Raw genomic sequence first — 19,330 nt, forward strand, 5'->3', positions numbered from 1 at the left:
AGCCGAAAGAAAGCTCACAAATCCAATGCTCATCTTTTGTCCTTATATGTTACATATAAATCATTGTATATGTTGAAGATACTCGGAGGGGGGTAGAGAATTGAATACAACTCCGAAAGCAGCGCGCTCCCCAGAACTGGCTCGTTCATACGACTTGGGACAGCAAAGCGTAACAAGGACTTCAGAACATATACCTTTGATTAACAGGAAAAAACAAACACGGTTTAAGCGCTTATGCAGGAAAAAAGGACATAACTTTCCCTGAAACTTGCTATTCCTTTTTTTTTATTTTCCCGCGGTGCGGATTTAAACAATATCAGTTCTTCCTTTTTCTGGAAAACCTGCCCCTCCCCTTCATACTGTAGGCAGCCGTCCTCCGTTTTCTTAAAGGGCCAAGAGTAATTGAAAAATCATTTGCTATATGCAAGGTTTAAGACATATTAGGATGAGAAGAGCTACAGGCATATAAGAAATTAATCGACAACAGGTTTTCAGAAAATGTTGAATATCAATTACCATGTAAATTAAGATGCTATTAGCAATTAAACTTTGAGTTCAAAATTGAATTTATGAATGCACAGAGAAAAAAGTCACCTTTTATCATACCTCTTCAGACAACAATAGTCTTTACAGTGGATTTCAAGGGTATAGCTTCCCCATACAACAAACAAGGCCTCAGTCTCCACATTCATCACTTTCAAGGGTCAACACTGTAGTAAAAGTGTAGGAAGTAGGACAACTGCAGTGGGCCAAAGTCAAAAGATAGAAATAAGCACACTGACAAAAAGACACTCAGACAATGATACAACAGTACACTAAGCCTAACTGCTTAACACTTAACTGGCTATTAAAAAAGACTGAATCGAAGTGTGCTTCAGGGGAGCAACATGCCTTAGCATATACTTGTAAATATCTAACATTTTGCATATCTAACACCACGCTCATTCAAGGCCCCTCAGGACAATTCTGGATTACTCAGATGGCATCTAGTACCTCCAGCAACCTTATTTACTGTGTCTCTTGCAGTAAATGCCCAGCCATCTATATTGGGGAAACAGGAAGGAGACTCGGAGACCGTTTCAGAGAACATGTTAGGGCTGTGAAGATTAAACATTTCTCTAAGCCCATTTATTCTCATTTCACCTCTGACAGCCACAATCACACTAATATCTCCATCTGTGTTTTTAAAGATGGTTTTTCTAACTCATACATCAGAAAGACTACAGAAACTAAAATTATCCTGCAGCTAGGACCACACCTTCCCCCTTCTCTCAACGACAGACTACTTTTCTTCTAAATTCTCTCTATTCATTGTGGGTTTCATTTCACAGCTCTCTTCACCTATCCTGACTTCACACCTCCTGATTGGCCTCTCTTTCTGTCCCCTGCTCCCGCCCCTCACTCCTCCTCTCTCCCAGCTTTTGTTCTCCCGCTACATTACCTTTGCTTACTGCCCTGTCTTTCTCACATCTGAAAAAGGCTCCACGGCCGAAACGATGTGTTTTCTTTCTTCTCTTTTCAACATGGAATAAACCTATTACTTGTTCCTTTGCAGCCTACGCATGCTGATGCAGCTACCCACCTGAACTATACTTGTAAATAACTTGGTTAATTACATTCGCCTATATCCAGGAGCTCACAGCTTGAGCTTGACAAGAGCCAGTCATTCCTAGGGTTATGAATATGATCACAACCAAAAACTAGCCGAGATTGCCTGCTTATGTAGCAACAGAAGAGTCAAAAATGCCATGGCAACCTGCCACAGTCCATAATCTTGTTTCTACCAGGCCACATATGTGATACTGAATTCTGTGGGGAGAAAGATGGGTACAGGTTAAACCACTTAAATTTTGACAGAGACTCCTATATTAACTACCTGCGATTTCAAGATAGAGGTCAGTGATGTTCATCAAGATAACATTTTAACTAGTTGCATCTCAGAAACAATTGCACAGCATATCTCATGAAGTACATTAAGGTTTCAGTAAGGTACCTCACAGCAAAACTGGGAAATAAACCCAAAAGACACAAGAGATCCTAGAGCTTTTGTCTTTTGTACCTTGGACCGCAAAACACAAAACATAAACCCATCAAGCACTAGCAAGTGTGGTTGGAGACTGAAACCATTTTATTAGGGGAATGTTAACCATGAAACATACATTATTTATAATACATATACAGTCACTCTCATTTACAGCTATATACAGGTTAAATAAGGCACAGAGACCCACAGAAAAGCAGGGATTCTTCATTCTGTACAGAATCGGAAAAAAACAACAACATACTTTACATTTTCAAGTCCATAATATTAATATATATTAGAGAACTGAAGATAAGCATTAGCTTCAAGACTTGCAATATTATTTACAAATACAAAAATAACATTATCTGTGAAAACCAAACACCTCATTGTATTAAAATACTTGTTGCCTCCACAAGTTGCCAAAACTGCTAGTGCTGGGGAAAGCACATGCCACTCTGTAGGAATAGTACAGCACCCTCCACTGGCAGGATCCCATCTGCACAACACAGCCTGCTCTACTTTCACCATCTTTCAATCCACACATCTAATAAGGGCTGAGGTGCATTCCGTCTGGGAAACGGGAAATGCCACTGCAGTTTTGGAAATCTTGTTGGATGTAGGGATTAGCTGAGATAAGGAAGATTTCAGAAGCTAAACAAGGCTGGGAAGGGAGACCTCCAAGCAAAACTACGTTGTTTCTGCAAGTATTGTCAGTGAACTTCTTCCCACTGGACCAGAATGTCTAGTGTACACTATTTAGGAAATTCCACTTAAAGGAGGGACTCCACCAATGTGCAGCGCCCACCTGGATGATGCGATGGCAGCCATAGTGCGCTAGTATGCTCACCACACATCAGCTATCAGTGGGGACACATCAGCTATCAGTTATCTACAGAGTCTTGATTGGTAAAAGCCAATGGTTAGGATGCTCTTTTCGAGAAATGTTCTAGGATTTTTAATGACCACAGAGAATCAGGACCTTGGTTTTACATCTCATTCGAAGGATAACGCCTTTTTACAGTATAGTGTCCCTGTCACTATACAGGGACACTATACTGTATGTATATAGTGTCCCTGTCACTATACTGGGGCATTAGGACCCACACAGACTGCGGGGAATGCGCCCCCTAATGGCCCCCAGCAGTTAAGTTTTCCAAGGAGGTCTCCCATCCGGGTACTCACACCTGCTTAGCTTCAGTGAGATGTCAGTTGTGAGCTGCAGGGAGATATGGTTGCTGACATATTTCTAATTAATGATCCCATGGCACTGTTCATAAGAGGAGTGGTGTTAATCCTGTTTTCCTGGGTAAATTCCAGACTGGGCTTTTACAATCTGGCCATTATGAAGTAATATGAATTAGTTAACAAGGTTCCCCTCAAAAGAAAATTACCTGCAGGGTAATACATAGGACATCCCATGCAGGTGAAGACAATGTATAGAATAGGTGTTATGATAAGGAGGTAATGTTAGGCCATCACCTTGCTCCTCAATCACGAGTGACTTGGAACATGAACAGCTGTTCAGAGGCAGTCAGCACAGGAAGGAGTGTTGTATGTTTTCCAATCCAGTCATTGATGACCAAACTCCATGTCCCGTACTTGTTCATTGAAGGCATTACACCTTTATTTGCAGAACAAAGGGCAAAAACCTGAGCTAGCTGTTTGAGGGTTAACTAGTGAATGAACATCCAGGCAGCTTCTTGACTGCCAGTGGAAAAATAACAGCAGAGAGACAGCTGATTTGCCATGTGGTCAGCACAGTTCAAAACGCAAGGTTCACAGTGAACTGGAAAAAATGGAGATCACCACCAAGGGGAACACGATAGCCAGAAAGCCCCAGAGCTCCTCTAATGATAGCAACCAATTCCATCCATAACACGACAGACATATAGAATGTCAAAGCCATGCCATTTCACACACATATCTATTTCACATGAGATACAATAACTTGGCATACAGCAGCTTCACTTTGTGTGATTCTGAGTTCAGACTCAACGGAGTTGCACATTCCCGGGCAGTTATTGAATGAGTAACATATGTCTGCTGTTTGAGGGATGTTAAGGAGGCCCAAGCTACCCTCTTCTGACATTCTGTTTGGGCATCAGTGACCTATAGTCACAAGGGTCCATGCGATTAACATATGGAATTCATTGTGTCATCATGAATTCAGCATCAATAACATTTCACAGACCCAGTAAAATAAATTACTTTCATTCTTATCTCCTAAGTTTCACCCATTTTTTAAATACATGATTATTTTGTACAGACAGATTTGGAGCTTTCCCTTACTGTGGTGAAAACTCCAGCTTGGCAAATCTGAAAAGGGATTACTCACACACCCAAACACTGTGCTATGGCTGCAGATTGTCAAAACTGTAGATATATTCCTTCTCAGGATCCCATCTGACTTTGAGGATGAGCAAAAAATAAAATACATTTCTGCTTCTCTAGGCACAGTGGTGTCTCTGTTCACCCAGCAGGCACCAGCAATCCAGATATATACCATATGCCCAGAAGCTTCCAGCTGATCAGATGGTTAAAAAGGCTTTCATGGAAAGCAAATTTCAATGATCACTCAACGTCTATGTTTCTGTGGCTTTCAAGCAAATTTATCTGGGTGTTGGTATCACCCACAGGTACAATGTTTTGTTTTTATTTTTTATTGTTTTTCTTCTAAAAAGCAGCACTCCCAAGTGTCCACACCAGCCTGTTCTCTGATGCGCAGCCCAGCTGCAGAAGGACTCTGGCCTCCCTGGTTCCTGGCCAGGCCCGTTGAAGGTGGGTTTGTGATGGTGGGGAAAGCAACCGTCACAGGCCTTTCCTCTCACGGTCACAACCGTCTGATCAGAGCTTGATGTCCTGCGACTCGGACATCTTAGCGAGAGTCTTTTTCACTCGCAGGGCGGTGAGGCGCGACGCCGGGTTCTGGGCCCAACACTCTGACATCAGCTTCCCCATCTGTCGCAAGCACTGTGGACAAATGACAGGTACCGTCAGGGCTGCGGCCTGCTGCCTTAATTCTCACACTACAGCAGAGTCGGTCAAAGTAGCAGCAGTCATTGAGAAGGTAAATCCACAAATTTAAAGAAAACCCAAAACTGCATGCACTGTAGGACGGTCTCATTTAAGACTACTCTCAAAAGTCTTTCAGTTTGACAAGATAAATCAAAATTTGTATTGCAAACACAAAATATACATACTGGTAGTGTATGCTTAGCTATAAAATTTCCTATTAAAGAAATTCACAGCTTCTATTAACCAACAGCCTAAATTGCAGATTTTTGATTTGATCAAATATAGTACATACGTATTCATTACTGCACTTAGACAAGAAATGGAACAAACACAAAACAGTCAGGACTTAATTCCTATGTCCATGCAAGAAGTCTGTTTTTTTAAATAAACTGGAATTCAGCCCCTCATGGCATCATAACTCCATCAACCCATCTTCTATTTTCCCCTTGTTTTACTTAGTTTCAGTACATGGACAATCAGATCTTCAGATTTTTTACTCTACCTCGTCACTGCTCCATCGGTTGGGAAAGGACGGTCTCAGGCGCTTGATGCACACGACCTCTCTCATGTCTTCATATGAGGGGTCAGTGGGCACCAGGTCATGATAGGGTAACTGGTATTCTTCCACTATACCTGTGATACCAGACAGAACAGGAGCTCTTTATGAGAAAGATCTTGGAACATGTGAAGAGAGACTACAGAGAGGAGAGAAAGCAGAAAGTCAAACTGAAGAGAGAAGAGCAAGCAGAGAGAGAGTGACTGAAGAGAAGAGAGTGAGCAGAGAGACTAAAGAGAGGAGATAAAATAGAGAAATGGCCTGAACAAAGAAGTGCGAGCAGAGAGACAAGCTGAAGAGAGGCGTGTGAGCACGGAGAGAGACTGAAGAGAGGAGAGCAAGCAGATGCAGACTGAAAAGAGCATGAAAGTACATAATGGCCTGGCTCACCTCCTGAGACACACCGCCTTGCAATCTCCCACAGGATGAGGCCAAAGCTGTACATGTCTGCCATGATGTAGGACTGGAAGTGGTTCCGGTTCAGGCTTTCATCCAGCACCTCCGGTGGCATGTAGCGCTTGGTGCCCACTCTGGTGTTTGGAGGGATGTCCACTTCATTGGTATCACTGCGAAGTGACACAGAGTTTCCGTGTAAGGTTTGAAGATAACAACCCATTAAGACTAACAATGTGAATTAAACTTCAGTTACATGGTTAAATCATTCTGATTATGCATGCACAAAATATACATTTACATCCCAGTTAACTCTTTCCACACACTCAAATGCCAATAGATACTTTATTGTCCACTGCTGTGGAAATTTGTCTTCGGCTTCTCCTACAGAAGTACAAAACACACAACTAAAATATAATAAAAGCATTTGTATAATGCTCTCAAGGTTTCAGCTTTTTATATGTTCTGCCATGGAGCTACCAAACCAAGGGGAAGTATAAATAATGGTACAGTAGGTACAGTACATGGCAGCATTCTGAAAATGGAACAGATCAAAATATGCAGACCTGCAGAATTTAACAAGTATCAGACACTGTTACACATCCTTTAGAATCATCTAATAAATGCCTTTGAAAGACAAGAATATATCCTCAACATTTCTTTCAACTTTCCTAACAATAGTGTCCATTAAAAAATGAATTCAGAGCAAATCAGACTAAAATGTCAACCTTACCTTTCACTGTGATAATGTATTACTTTGGAGAGTTTGTATCACAAGTTTTGGAGACTACACTGTATACACTGAAGGATTCTGTATCATTTTAGAATCATTCTCTTTTTCTCTTTTTAAAAGAGAAGAATTCTAGTGCCAATTGCACAGGGGTTGCAGTGCAGCTCCACTGGAGCTTGGAGCCATTGCAATACCACAGAACATTTCTAGGCAGGTCTGTGAAGGCATGCACAATATGTAGCCACAGGTTCGAGCAAACGGAGAGATGGAATGGAACAGGTGGATTAATTTTGAAATAACAATCCTTTGCAGTGCAAAGAGCAGCCAACTTCACTTCAACCTGAGAAAAGGCCACTGAAATGCTTGGCAGACTTATTCATGTAAGAAAGACCAGCTCAGCTGGCTTGGAAACAAAGCAATGACTGTTTTCTTGTTCAGGAAACTGCACACTCTGTGTGCTCTTGATTGAAGACTCTTAGAAATCCTCAACCAGTGGGGGTATCCAGGACCAAGACAAGAGCTGACTAGCACAGAATATGCCATTCACAAGTACTACATCCAGGTGAGGGTCTAAGCCTCTCTAGAAAACAACTCTGTGTGAAGTATACAAGCTGTTTTTTTTGCTGCAGAAGAATGCTCTTACCTTATAAATTTCACAGCCAGCCCCAGGTCAGCTATGCAGCAGGCTCCATTTTTCTTCACCAGGATGTTTTTGCTTTTCAGATCCCGGTGTGCGATGGCGGGCTTTCCTTGGGTGCCGAAAATCTCTGTGTGCAGGTGGCAGAGGCCGCTGACAGACGAGTACGCAAGCCTCAGCATCGCTTTCGTGTCCAAAGTGGTGGACTTCAGATAATCGTACAGGGAGCCATTCTCGTGGTAATCTGTGATCAGGTAAAGCTGCGTCCAGGAGCCAGTGCCTTTGATGTCCGCTGCGATGAAACCTAATTCAACACAGAGTGTAGAAGGTTTTCTGATTAACTGAAATGGCAGAAGTTCTCATTTCAATTACTTGACAGCTTAGAAAACAGTAGTGAGCATTAATGAGAAGTAGTCAAGGATTATGATGTAGAGTTTAACGATCCAATAAGAGTGTAAACAAGACATCCGCTCAATAATTGATATGCGCAGAGGAGGTAATTTTGTTACATGGACATACAGTAGCTTCAAACGCATAGGAGCAGCTGAAATGGGATTGAAGATAATGAGCTCAACTGTAGCAGACAGGTTGAATGAGAATATAGTGGGACCTAGAGGGGTGGCTATACAGAGGGAGAGAGATAAGGGAAAATGATTTTATTGATCATCTTTCTGTGTTGCTGTTTCACAGTATTGGAAAAATACAAGTAGCTTTGTGTCTGATCTGTCCCATTTTGAATACATTTAGATACAAGTGCAGTGTTCTTTCTATGTATTGGCAATGAATCTAGACTATTTCCTCATTTGTGTTGAAGAGGACTGGCACTAAATATACAACAGATAGGACAGTTAACAGAAACACAAAATAATAAATATGATGAAACTGGTAAATGAGAAATGTCATTTCTCTTCATGGAGACCAAGTTGGGGTATGCGAAAAGATAATTCCTAATGCAAGAAATTGTAAAGGGTTAATAAAGTGATGTTATTATTATTATGTCATTTGTTCTGACAGACCTTGGAGGGATTTACAAATTCCTTTGTGTGATTTTCTGTCTGTTTGAAGAAGGAACACAAGGAGCAGTTCTCTAATGCTCTCTAACACAGCACCACCCTGTACATGGCGTGGGACTGGACTGCAGATCTCAACCACAGGGCCACAAGAACGCTGTATCCCAGTACTGCCTAGGGTGGATGCACATTTGTGTTTTCCTCTCACCTAAAATGTTTTCGTGCCTCATAAGCACAGTCTGGTAGATCTCGGTCTCTCGGAACCAGCTGGCCTCTTCAGTGGTGAAGAACACCTTCACTGCCACCTTCTCCGCTCGCCACTTCCCCATCCACACCTCTCCGTAGCGCCCCTTCCCGATCTGCTTTACCATCTGGATCTGCTTGGCGATGGTCCTTTGCACCTGACAGGCAGGGTTTTTAAACAGGAACGTAAATGCCAGCGACACTTGCCAGCGAAACAGGGGCAGCTTTCAAACCTTGGGAATTTAGCATTTTCTCAATCAGTTCTACATTTCCTGAGTGTGTCTATGGACATTATCCACTATCTATGGACACTATGAACTACAGTATGAGACGTATGGCCTACTTGAACTACACCCACTGTCTATTCCTGGTTCCTGACTGCAGAGATTCTGAACCTGATCCAGAACCATTGGGTGCAAGATGGGACAGCATCCCAAACTGGACACCATTCCATCTTACAGCACACACACATAATAGCACAGAGGAGCAACTTAGACACCCCCAGTTAACCCTGCCAATAAGCATGTGGCAGCACTGTCTGTAGCAACACTGCTACATTGCGTGAGTCAAGAGAATTGCTTTAGTTCATAGTGAAAGCCATGTTTCAGCTGGCATTCAGCTGTTTTCTTAATGGATTTGTCATTTAAAAAGTCACGCATAGAATATAACAGCGCAAAGGCTTACGCCCATTAAGTTATACAGTAATAAACCTTTACTTATGTTGTTGTTATATTTCTTTGAAATTATAAAAATAAAAATGCTTAATAATATGAATTTATTGAAAAATGTTTAAATGTTTAGAGCTACAGGTAGTGTTGTCCCAATATCAAGGACCACATTTTGCTCCCAACAAAAGGAAGTTCTGGGCTGGAAGTTCTCAGGTCTTACCAGCAGAGGGAGCCCTGAGCCGCTGCCCGAGCTCTGAGATTGCTCGATGAGGTCCTTTAGGGATTCCCCAGCAGGAATGTATGTCTCATCCTGCTCCAGCCCAATGCTGTACCGAGGCCTGGATTCCTGCCTCTTATACCTGAGGGAGAAAGCCTGGGATAAGCAAAGTATACCTCTGTTGTGCACAACTGTATTTTCTTATTCTTATTTTTTCCTTTTTAACACACATCCAAAGACTGAATTGTATCCATTAAGACATTTAAACATGAAAACTAAAAAAAATCTTCTTTAATCACATAGAAAATAAAAATCGACATTAAGCAAATACATAATGGTTTAATAGTACTAGCATTACACTCCAGTCCTGCCCTCAAAGAGCCACAGTTCATTCTTGAACTAGGAGAAGTACTGGCAAAATAACAAGTGGACAATTACATTGCTTCACTTCACAATGTGCTTGCATTCTGTGTGGAAGACATCTGAAACCCAGGTACTCATACTGTACCTATATCACACAGAACTGGGGCTTTCGCGGACAGTGATCGGTCAGGTCATTGCAGAACTGAAATCCCCTGACTTCCTTTTACTTTTGTGCCACAGATGCAATTTAACTGGAATACTGTCATGAAAGTAGTGTTTCTTTACAGACTGGTGGAAATTTGAAAAGGTAGGATAAAAGCACCTCTTGAGGAAAGCAGGCTTTCTGGAAGATCTGGGCATAAAAATACTGATCTTTTTATTCAGAGAGCTAGGCAGATGTGAAAGGTTCAGCAAAAGGCCTTTCTTATATACATACTGTAGTGTAGACCACAAACTAAAAGGCAAAATAAAACACGTTTAAAACCAGAAATACCAAAGAAAAACAGTGAGAATGTGTAGTTTCAGCTTCTCTAACACAAGGTCTAACATGAGGAGAACCTAATGGCAACTGAACAGATTTGAAATGCCTGATGGGGTCAGTCACTGCTTTCTAACCCCCTCTCTCTGGGGCCCCATGTGAGGCTGTGTTCGTTCATCACGTTTCTCTCCATCAGCTGCAGCACAGGGAGAGCAGAGGAGGGGGCGTTTTGGGAAAGCAATGCACAGAGCATATTAAACCTTCTATTACTTTTCTACAGTTAACATCATAAGTTCTGGCTTGAACCTTCAAGAAAGCTGACTGGAAGGTATCAGAGAGCTTTCAAAGACAAGGGGATTAGGAGAGGATAAAAAATATTTAAAGAACAGAGGGTGGATAGTCACATTTCAAGGACATGTTGCTGGCAATACAGAGTAAATGGTTTCCACAAGCAAGGCTGTGTCCATAAGGCAGTGACTAGAGTGTTTAACTTTTTAGCTTTAGCAATAGCAAAAGAAACAAAAAGAGCACAGTGTAAGCCAAAATCGAACCACAGATGTTTCTGAAATTTGAAATAATATAAATATAAATTATATATAATATAATTTGAAATAAAATAAGGATAAGAAATATTTTTTTTGTTAAAAGTGAACATATGCCTTTTATGTCTAAATTGTAGACAATCTGATTATTAAACATGACAGAACAGGAAGGACTGTTAAAAATGCAAGCTCATTATTCCGGAGGAATATTTTCAAGGATGGATTGTTTGCATGTTCTGGGGAGAGCGATCTGTTCAGGGAGTGTGGATTCCAAAGGTCCAGGAGACCATTATCCAAAAACAACAAAGCTTTCACCTGCAGTATGAATGCCTGTACTTGTGTGTGGCAATGCTGAAGGAGAAATAAACAGAAAATAACTAGTTATAGTATGTTTTGCCAAGCATTAAGCAGGTGCAGTTTTTACTGCAAAGTCTGTGGCTGACCTGAAGTAGCAGAGAATGATGACGATCACCAGGATGATGCTGCACACCGTCACTGAGATCATCAAGGCCATATGGTGAATACTCCCATCAGCATAATCTGCAAGAGAAGAATTTGTTTAGTTACAATGCCTCAGATAAGGTTGATTTCCTTGGACTTGTTTCATATTTGCAGGATGAGAAGCTGCTTTTGAAACTCTCGAAGAGGGGAAAGGACAGGGTACTGAATTCCTAACTCATATAATTACAAAAACAAACTGTGAATTTTTTTTAAACTTTCTTAGGTACACATTTTAATTGGGTTATGAATATATACTGTATGAAAGCAGGTGCACATATGCTGGTGAAGAATTGGTCAAGCTCTTCATACAAGAAGAAAAATGGGCGCCCATAGCATGAAGACCCAGACTGCTGACACGAATGCCAGCTGCTGTAAGGTAACTTTGTAAGGGTAGAAACCAGAGCCTGCCTGTGTCTTTCCTGCCCTGGTTTCACACTCCTGCGCCCTGTAGCTCAGCGCGGAGCACTGATATGACAGCACTGGTGCTGAACAGCGGGGGAATTCAATCTCTATTGATCCCACTCCTGAAATAGGCCGATTAGCTTTCAGATTGACGGACGCTAATGAAAACCCAGAGACCAGGAGGTTTCTTGGGGACTCTTCCTTTACTGTCATGCACTTGCTCTAAGAGACGAGAAGAGCCCCTCCATCTCTCTCTAACACACACATTTGCATTCCCTCCATCTCTCTCTAACACACACATTTGCATTCCTTTTTGTACTAACTTCCTGTTGACTCTCATTCTGTTTTTACTATACCAAACCCAAACTTGAGAAATGGGGACACTTTCTTACATTTTAACCCCACATCCATAGTAATATATGGTTACACACACATCCACACAGACAGAATCACATCACCCCTTTTGAACATCACCATTAAAAACTCCCATCCAAACCACTTTAGGCACAGATTTGAAATAAATCCAACCAAAGTTTAGATAAGAGTCCAATTATTTCTTTAAATAACACAAACACAGGGGTACTGAGAGTTTTCGTAGAACAACTAATGATATTGGTGAGTATTCTGCACATCTCCTTCAGAGAGGCAAGTGGACAGATACCCTTGCCCTCCCTGCATGTGAAACTGAAGAAATCTCTAGGGAAGCCTGTCTTTTTATTATAGAGTGAGAAAACAAGCCAGGCTGAAGGCTCCATTTCATGGTTTATCACCAGTTTATCATCTTCTGTTAGCCACTCATTCCATTGTAAAATGTGTGGTTTGTAACAGTTTAACATGTCAGAGCCTATCAGTGTGAAAGAGCAGGAATGCCGAAACGAACAGGCGATTCTGCTCACTTTGGGCTTAGTGTTAGGTTGAAAGGCGGGTGTGGGAGGAGGGATTACATGCAAGTAGGACAAGATGTCCTCTTAACAAGTGAATTAAATGTAACTTTGGCTCTTTAGTAATTTGTTTCTTTATTGTGACTCAGACGTGATGTGAAATCACCATTGCACAAATAAACCCTACTCTGCACTCTATCTTAACTCCGACACTGGGCAATTTCAAGTTAAGAATGAAGCTGAAAAACTGCTTCAGAACTGGAGAGTAGAGTTATATACTTTTAAGGATTTTGGCTCCACTTGGTCAACCTGACAGAATCGTTCTGGATGTTTTGCCCCTTTGGAAAATCAGGGATTTCATGTCGTGGTAAAGCATGAAAGAAATTCAGGTGTGACGGCAAGAATGATAACTGTAGATCTTCTTCTCTCTGTTGAGTTGAGTTACGATCCTCAGAAAAACTAAACATCATAATTACAACCACTTCCAATTCATTTACTCTAGGGTTTTACTCAAGCATGACCCTAAGGGCCAGAATGCAAATGCCTTGAAAGCATTAGTCGGAATCAGCTGGCTTCAAAGTGTCAGAGTAAGACTTGTGATTGAAGGAAGGAGGTGGCAGAAGCACGCTTTACTACAAAAGCACACCGAGGACTACTCAAGAATCTAAAACTGTAGGGAGGCCATAATTACAGTGTTTCCCAGTGTATTTATAACCACACTCATCATAGCTTATTGAAGTTAAACAGCTACATAGCGATTAAGCCCATTAGAATAAGCTATTTCAATAAGAGGACATACTCATACATCTGGTACTGTATAATTTACAAAATAACATTACAGACAATATGATGTGATTTCTTTTTTTTACTTCGAGGTATTTTGAGCCTGAGTTTATTCCGTAGTTGGAACATGTAGCACCGAAGTTCGCCTGCTGTTTTATTCTCCTGACCTCAGCCTTGCATAGATGTTGTCTAAGCTGACTGTTAAAGAATAGGAGATTCAATTATAAGGTGTGCAGGTATGCTGTAAGAAGCCTGGAACCAGTCAACCTGTTCTCCCCATATGACTACGCCTCTGAAAGCCGGACAAGCTGTTCTTTCTTAACAGCGAGGCCAGGTGCTGTACTCTCAGTATGTTGAGAGTTTCTCACCAAAGCCAACAGGAATGTCTTAGAAGGGATCACAAAAAAGAAGAGAAGGGTGAAATCTGAGGCTGTTCCTTCCCAGCCCCGTTCCCCATTAACGAGCCACTCATTAATCACCACGCACATGCACGCAGCCCTGGAGACAGACACGCCGGCTCCAGCATGGGTGTTTAACTGCGCACTAAATCAACAATGCAAGCTTCCCTCTCCCTCTCACTGGCTCCTCTGGGGTTTAAAGTCAGAGAGAATCTGCCGACAGAGGACACTGCACTGACAAAGTGGGATGCCTGTGGGGGACAGACCCCCATCCCAAACCACATCTATAGTTCCCCAAGAGACAGACCCCCATCACAACCCACATCTATGGTTCCCCAAGAGACCGACCCCCACCCTGATCTGGATCTGCAGTTCCCCCAGGAGATAGACCCCTGACCCTGACCCCCACTTACTTGTCTTCAGAGGCGGCAGGGTGGGATGAAGGTCTTTATTGCAGAAGTCTTTGTCAGAGCAACACTCGATTGATCTTCTCAGGCGGGAATTCGGGGTGTCCTGAAACACAAACACAGATTATCTAACACTCGAGAATGGTGGATGCATGATCCCATTGGGCAATGAGCACTATGTAAATAGTGCATCTACAGTATCTTTTTGATTTCCTACTGCCATCCTGCAGAAGCTCTTCCTCTTACTTATTATTAATTTATCTGGCGACTTGCATTTGTACTGACTAATACTGACTAATACAGACGGGCACTTCACTGGAGCTCCTTGAGTGAAGCACTTTGCTCAGGGCACAGCAGAAGATTCCTACCTGGGATTTGAACCCGCAAAAATCAAGTTCTGCCTGTTCTGTTTAATGTACTAATGGCTTCATTAAGAGCTAGATGCCACTGTGTGTTACTTCACTGTAAGCAGTACTGCTAAAACTGATTAAGCTTTTAAACATTCATCACAGATAAACACTGTGTACATAAGCAAAGAAATGAAAGTTGATTTTTAAAAGAACATATTTGGACTGCTTGTCCTTCACATTGCTTTTTGAAAAAAAATGAAAAATTGGCTGACAGTGGCACAGCCACTGAGAGCTGCAGGTTCAAACAAACCCTCCATCCACTGAAGGCACAGTCTAAACTCAGGACCTGGATGCGTCCATGCTTTTAACGGACAGAGGAGAGAATAAAAAGTGTCTTGAAGTTCATAACATGCAACTGGCAAATCTGTGTCTTCTTCCATTCAATCAATATGGGAATTCTAAGACCCGGACCCTACCCGGCACTGAAAGTCTGAGCCATCCTTTGCCAAGCATCCAGAAGTCATAGATGAAACCCCACTGGTGTCCTCTTCCACCATAGTGAAACAGTGGCCATCCGTCCTGCCAACACAAGAGTAGCACTGAAAGTCTGCATCTACAGTACTGAGTCCACAATAGTGCAGGTTGAGTACAATCACTCAGTCAAGCTTTGCGTTCTATGAAGACTCTAATTGATTACATTGAAAATGAATAAGCAAACTTTGGAAGTATGGAAGTTTTCTATACCCCAGGAAGAAGTGAAAGACCAAACCTTGACTGTTTTGTTCAGGCAAAGTGTGGCCAGGATAGCAGCAATCAAGTGTGTCAGATTTGCAGTTTGAGTTTGACAAAAGCTGCAGCCGAACAGCTCTCTTATCTGTCCTTGGTAGGTTAAAAACCACAGGTTAAAAACTGTAAAACATGCATTAAACGGTAACAGTTTTGTATTATTAACTATAAAATGGCTTAAAGATTTGATAAACCTTTCATTGTAGTTAAATGAAAAAGGTAACTTTAGAGTTCACCAGAGGTTATTCTCGAAACCCCCTGCCCTAAGAGAAACTATTTTTGCCAGAAAGTCAATGAGGAGACATACCAGCAAGAAGTAAAAATACACACTGTGGAAGCAGACTAAAAAAATGTTGCAGCAAAACACAACCATTATTCTGCCCAAGGGCAGCCTCCTTGTCCACATGACCTTTGAGAATGAAGGTTAAATACTTTCACACTGTTGTCAGGGAAAACTGACTGTACCTCGCTGACAGATTTTTTAATGGCCCTTCAGCACCACCGCTGGAAAACGCGGTGTTTGGAGCAGCAGTGACTGACAGAACAAACGATGGCTATCAGGAACAGGAGGGGGAGCGCGTGCCGCTCTGCTCTGAGCGCTGTCACGGCCTCGTCTGGGGAGCGCAGTGCCCAACAGCCACAGCAAGTCTTTCAGGCCTCTTAGGCTACAGATACAGGCAACCATCTACGTGCAATTTCCTAAAGGAAGTGGTATTCAAACCTATCTGGTGGTTTTTGTAAATGTATCCTAAACCTTCATACAAACGCAAAACATTTTTTTCTGTTCTCTGTGGTTCAATAATTCAGGGAGAATCTGTACAATGTATGCAAAATAACTATTTTTCATGATTTTTTTTCTATGCATGATTTTTCATTAAAAAATAAAAACATTGAAAATATGAAGCCCAGATACAGTCTTAGAAATATTTTTTCTGAGTCTTAAAAATATAAGCTGGTGAATTGTATGAGCACATTTTTTACACACAACTCCAAAGCATGATTATAGCATTCTGCTGGGCCAGGCAGGTCACAGAGAGGCTCAATGGATTTGGAAAGTCTTTCAGCATCTTTGAGACCTCCTTCAGAGCCAAATACCAAAAAGACCTGGATTGTCAAGATATCTGATGTGAGAACAAAAACACTGATGCTTCAATGCATGTACCTAATATGTACAGAAGCTTTGTAATGTCTTAGTAATTGATCTGAACAGATTATTGCTTTACTTAGTCAACATTAAGGTGATCTTTTGTTGGAATAAGTCTACAAAACAGTATTGGGTATCACTGGGACCTTCCAGAGATCACTGCTCTGCACCATTTCTCGTGAAGGACATTTCACATCACAGCAAGCAAAATCCAAATTCAAAGCAAACAAATCACGTCTGCCTCTCTGAGCCACAGGCATTCTGCTCAAGAGGAACAGGTGCGTTTCACTCAGTGTCGGTGGTTGAAGGTGGCCCAGGGGTCCTGTGACACATCTGTACCTTGTCAAAACATGCTGCCCAATCAACCGTCATGACCTTGTGCAAACGCCAGCTTCTGTTTCAGGAACACCCACGCAGGTGACCTTTGACCTTACCAAGAATGTTCAAAATGAATGTCCATGTGTTGCTGTTTTAGAACCAAACACAGAATGATTCCTGTAAAAAGTTTAACAGTACTGATAGTTTTGTCAATATCTACTCCTGCACACCAGCCACAGTAAAACACATGATTAAATAGCATTTAATCACACTACATTACCATCTCCTCTTCCATCTGCCTCTTCCGAACGTTTCAGTATGCCTGGCCACTGGGTTAACCAGTGCAGCATTGTGTATCACACATGATTTAAAAGTACTTTTCCATAAATTAACAATCTTTAGAAACAGCAACCATAGAACAAACATCAATTGATTGACAGCTTTGAGTGTAGCAAAAACTAGATAGTTCTGAAAACCTCCAGATGCTGACAGCCTTAGTTTAGAGGCTCATTCAATGGTCAGATTCCTATTCTCCCCTTAAACGTGCCAGAGGTCCCCTGAGCAATCCCACCTCCCACTTCAAGCGTTTTCAGGTTTGAGTCTCACTTGCAGGTGTTGTTTGTGGATTCCTCTGGGCAGTGATTCTGGCAGTGGCACCACAAGGCCTTCTGGGGCACCATGGGCATCTTCCCCTCGCTGTCCTCCTTCCTGCCATCCATGGTCAACTTCCCAGAATTCCTCAGCAGTGCTTTATCCAGCAGATTGGCTGAAAAAAGTAAGATGCAAAATGGACTGTTAACTTAAATCAAACAACCTACTGAAGGGTTAGAGAATCATTCAACAGCCAAGAGCTTCACATTTTCCCCACTTCTGCAGTAACATGTTGCAAAAAGTCTGTTCAGAAATGTAGGTGTAAAATTACATTATAATGTTTGTTTCTCCTCTATTCAAGACATGTCCTGATTAAGTCTTCCTTTCGTCAGATGACAGATCAAACTGAGGTGTTTCTGACACAGTATGTTATTTTGGATAAAAATGTTGCTGACTGAATACTGGTAATCACAATATTAATCTTGCCTAAGAAGATAACATGTTCTATTTTGAAGAACAGCACATTTTCTGTAAAGTTGATGAGTAGGTTCACAAGCACAAATTTCCAGTCAGAGTGAATGATGAGCCTACAGTCCAGAGACTGCTGGTTCCAATATCTGGGCTATGATTCCAAATTTAAAGTATATACAATGTGCAAGGCAGATTTATCTACAATGAATAGATTGAGATCCTTCTGAATTTGTGTCATTCATTCATTGGAATAAGATCATTAACTGCAGATGTGGCACAGTTGTGCTGTGACCAAATGAAATAATATTTAACTTTAATTCCCACGGGAAAGTATCGAGTATGATCTACCTGCGTGAGCCTGTTTTAAAAAAATAGGCCTTTCAGTGCTACTCCCATGTTGCAGAAAACTACATTGTGCCAACACATTAAAAATTTTAAAAGAGAGGCCAATTCATACTCCGTATTTCTGTCTCTCTAGGAAGCAATTTCCTGCACAGTGCTTTAATATCGATGGTATGGTCCTGTACTTTGGCACACAATGAATTTTAAGAGCCCTCATCCGAGTTCCTGTTTGGTTTCATTGTAGCTTACAAAATCACGTAAGAGAGAGGGTCTTATTCTATGCAGGAGCTGCTGCTATATAAGGAATGCTGAAGTGGTCTTCTTTATGCGGCATCCTGTCTTCTACCTCATTTCTGTTTGCTGGGGTTAAGATTTGAAGGAAAGGGCTTCTGCACTGCAATGCAGCTATACCTGATGCCCCCACAACCCCTGACCCTCAAGGAGAAACCCAGCATCCGATCCTGCTCTTTAAAGTAATGTATATACCACACTGACTCCTTTCTGTGCTCAATTATGTTTAAATGAGGCATGCAGGCTCAGTGGGCAGTGTAGATTTTAAATGAGGGAGGGGGGCAGAACTGGGAAACACTGAAATACACAACAAAGCACTCCTTTCTACTTCAACCCTGCTGTAGCACTTCCTATTGTCAGTTTCACTGCCTGCCCCAGGTGTGGTGGAGGAGTGTGTGAGGGATACAAAGCTGAGAGGCCCGAGTACATCAAGAACATCAAAAGGTGTTTGATCACTTTCCATGTAAGACCAGAACCAGAATCACTCCTCCAAACACATAGACACACAAACATTAATAAGGATTCCCAAGGATATAAATAAGGATATAAATCTTGATATCTATATTAATAAGAATCTCCAGGACAAGGAAATTCATAACCCAGCAGGCAAAATCACATCTTCTATGTATGATTCAAGGAACATTGAGATGGATCGGTAACGAAGAGTAATGAATTAATGCACAATCCCAGAGGAGTGATGTAATAATCCCCAAATAATGGGGTTTCTTGTGCAGATAAGAGTCCAGAAACACCAATGGATTTCACTTTTGCTTGGCTGCGGTTTTTGAAA

The 19,330-nt window shown here is 41.7% G+C and overlaps 1 protein-coding gene across 6 annotated transcripts in view; it reads right to left on the reverse strand.

The window, feature by feature from the left end:
- Positions 1–4,181: 4,181 nt before the first annotated feature.
- bmpr1ba (bone morphogenetic protein receptor type 1Ba) overlaps positions 4,182–19,330 on the reverse strand; it is a 159,904-nt gene continuing 144,755 nt past the window's right edge. For all 6 annotated transcript variants that reach the window (XM_088628616.1, XM_088628613.1, XM_088628614.1 and 3 more), the window contains 10 exons: positions 17,452–17,611; positions 15,074–15,176; positions 14,254–14,353; positions 11,319–11,415; positions 9,496–9,634; positions 8,573–8,765; positions 7,361–7,658; positions 5,985–6,160; positions 5,541–5,671; positions 4,182–4,993 (listed from right to left, as the gene is read on the reverse strand). In XM_088628616.1, coding sequence (XP_088484742.1) covers positions 4,868–4,993; positions 5,541–5,671; positions 5,985–6,160; positions 7,361–7,658; positions 8,573–8,765; positions 9,496–9,634; positions 11,319–11,415; positions 14,254–14,353; positions 15,074–15,176; positions 17,452–17,611 — 1,523 coding nt within the window. In that variant the 3' untranslated portion in view covers positions 4,182–4,867. The remainder of the gene's footprint in view (positions 4,994–5,540; positions 5,672–5,984; positions 6,161–7,360; positions 7,659–8,572; positions 8,766–9,495; positions 9,635–11,318; positions 11,416–14,253; positions 14,354–15,073; positions 15,177–17,451; positions 17,612–19,330) is intronic.

This window comes from Lepisosteus platostomus, chromosome 4 (assembly GCF_059453375.1).
Source record: "Lepisosteus platostomus isolate fLepPlt1 chromosome 4, fLepPlt1.hap1, whole genome shotgun sequence".
In the NCBI taxonomy this organism is placed as follows: Eukaryota; Metazoa; Chordata; class Actinopteri; order Semionotiformes; family Lepisosteidae; genus Lepisosteus; species Lepisosteus platostomus.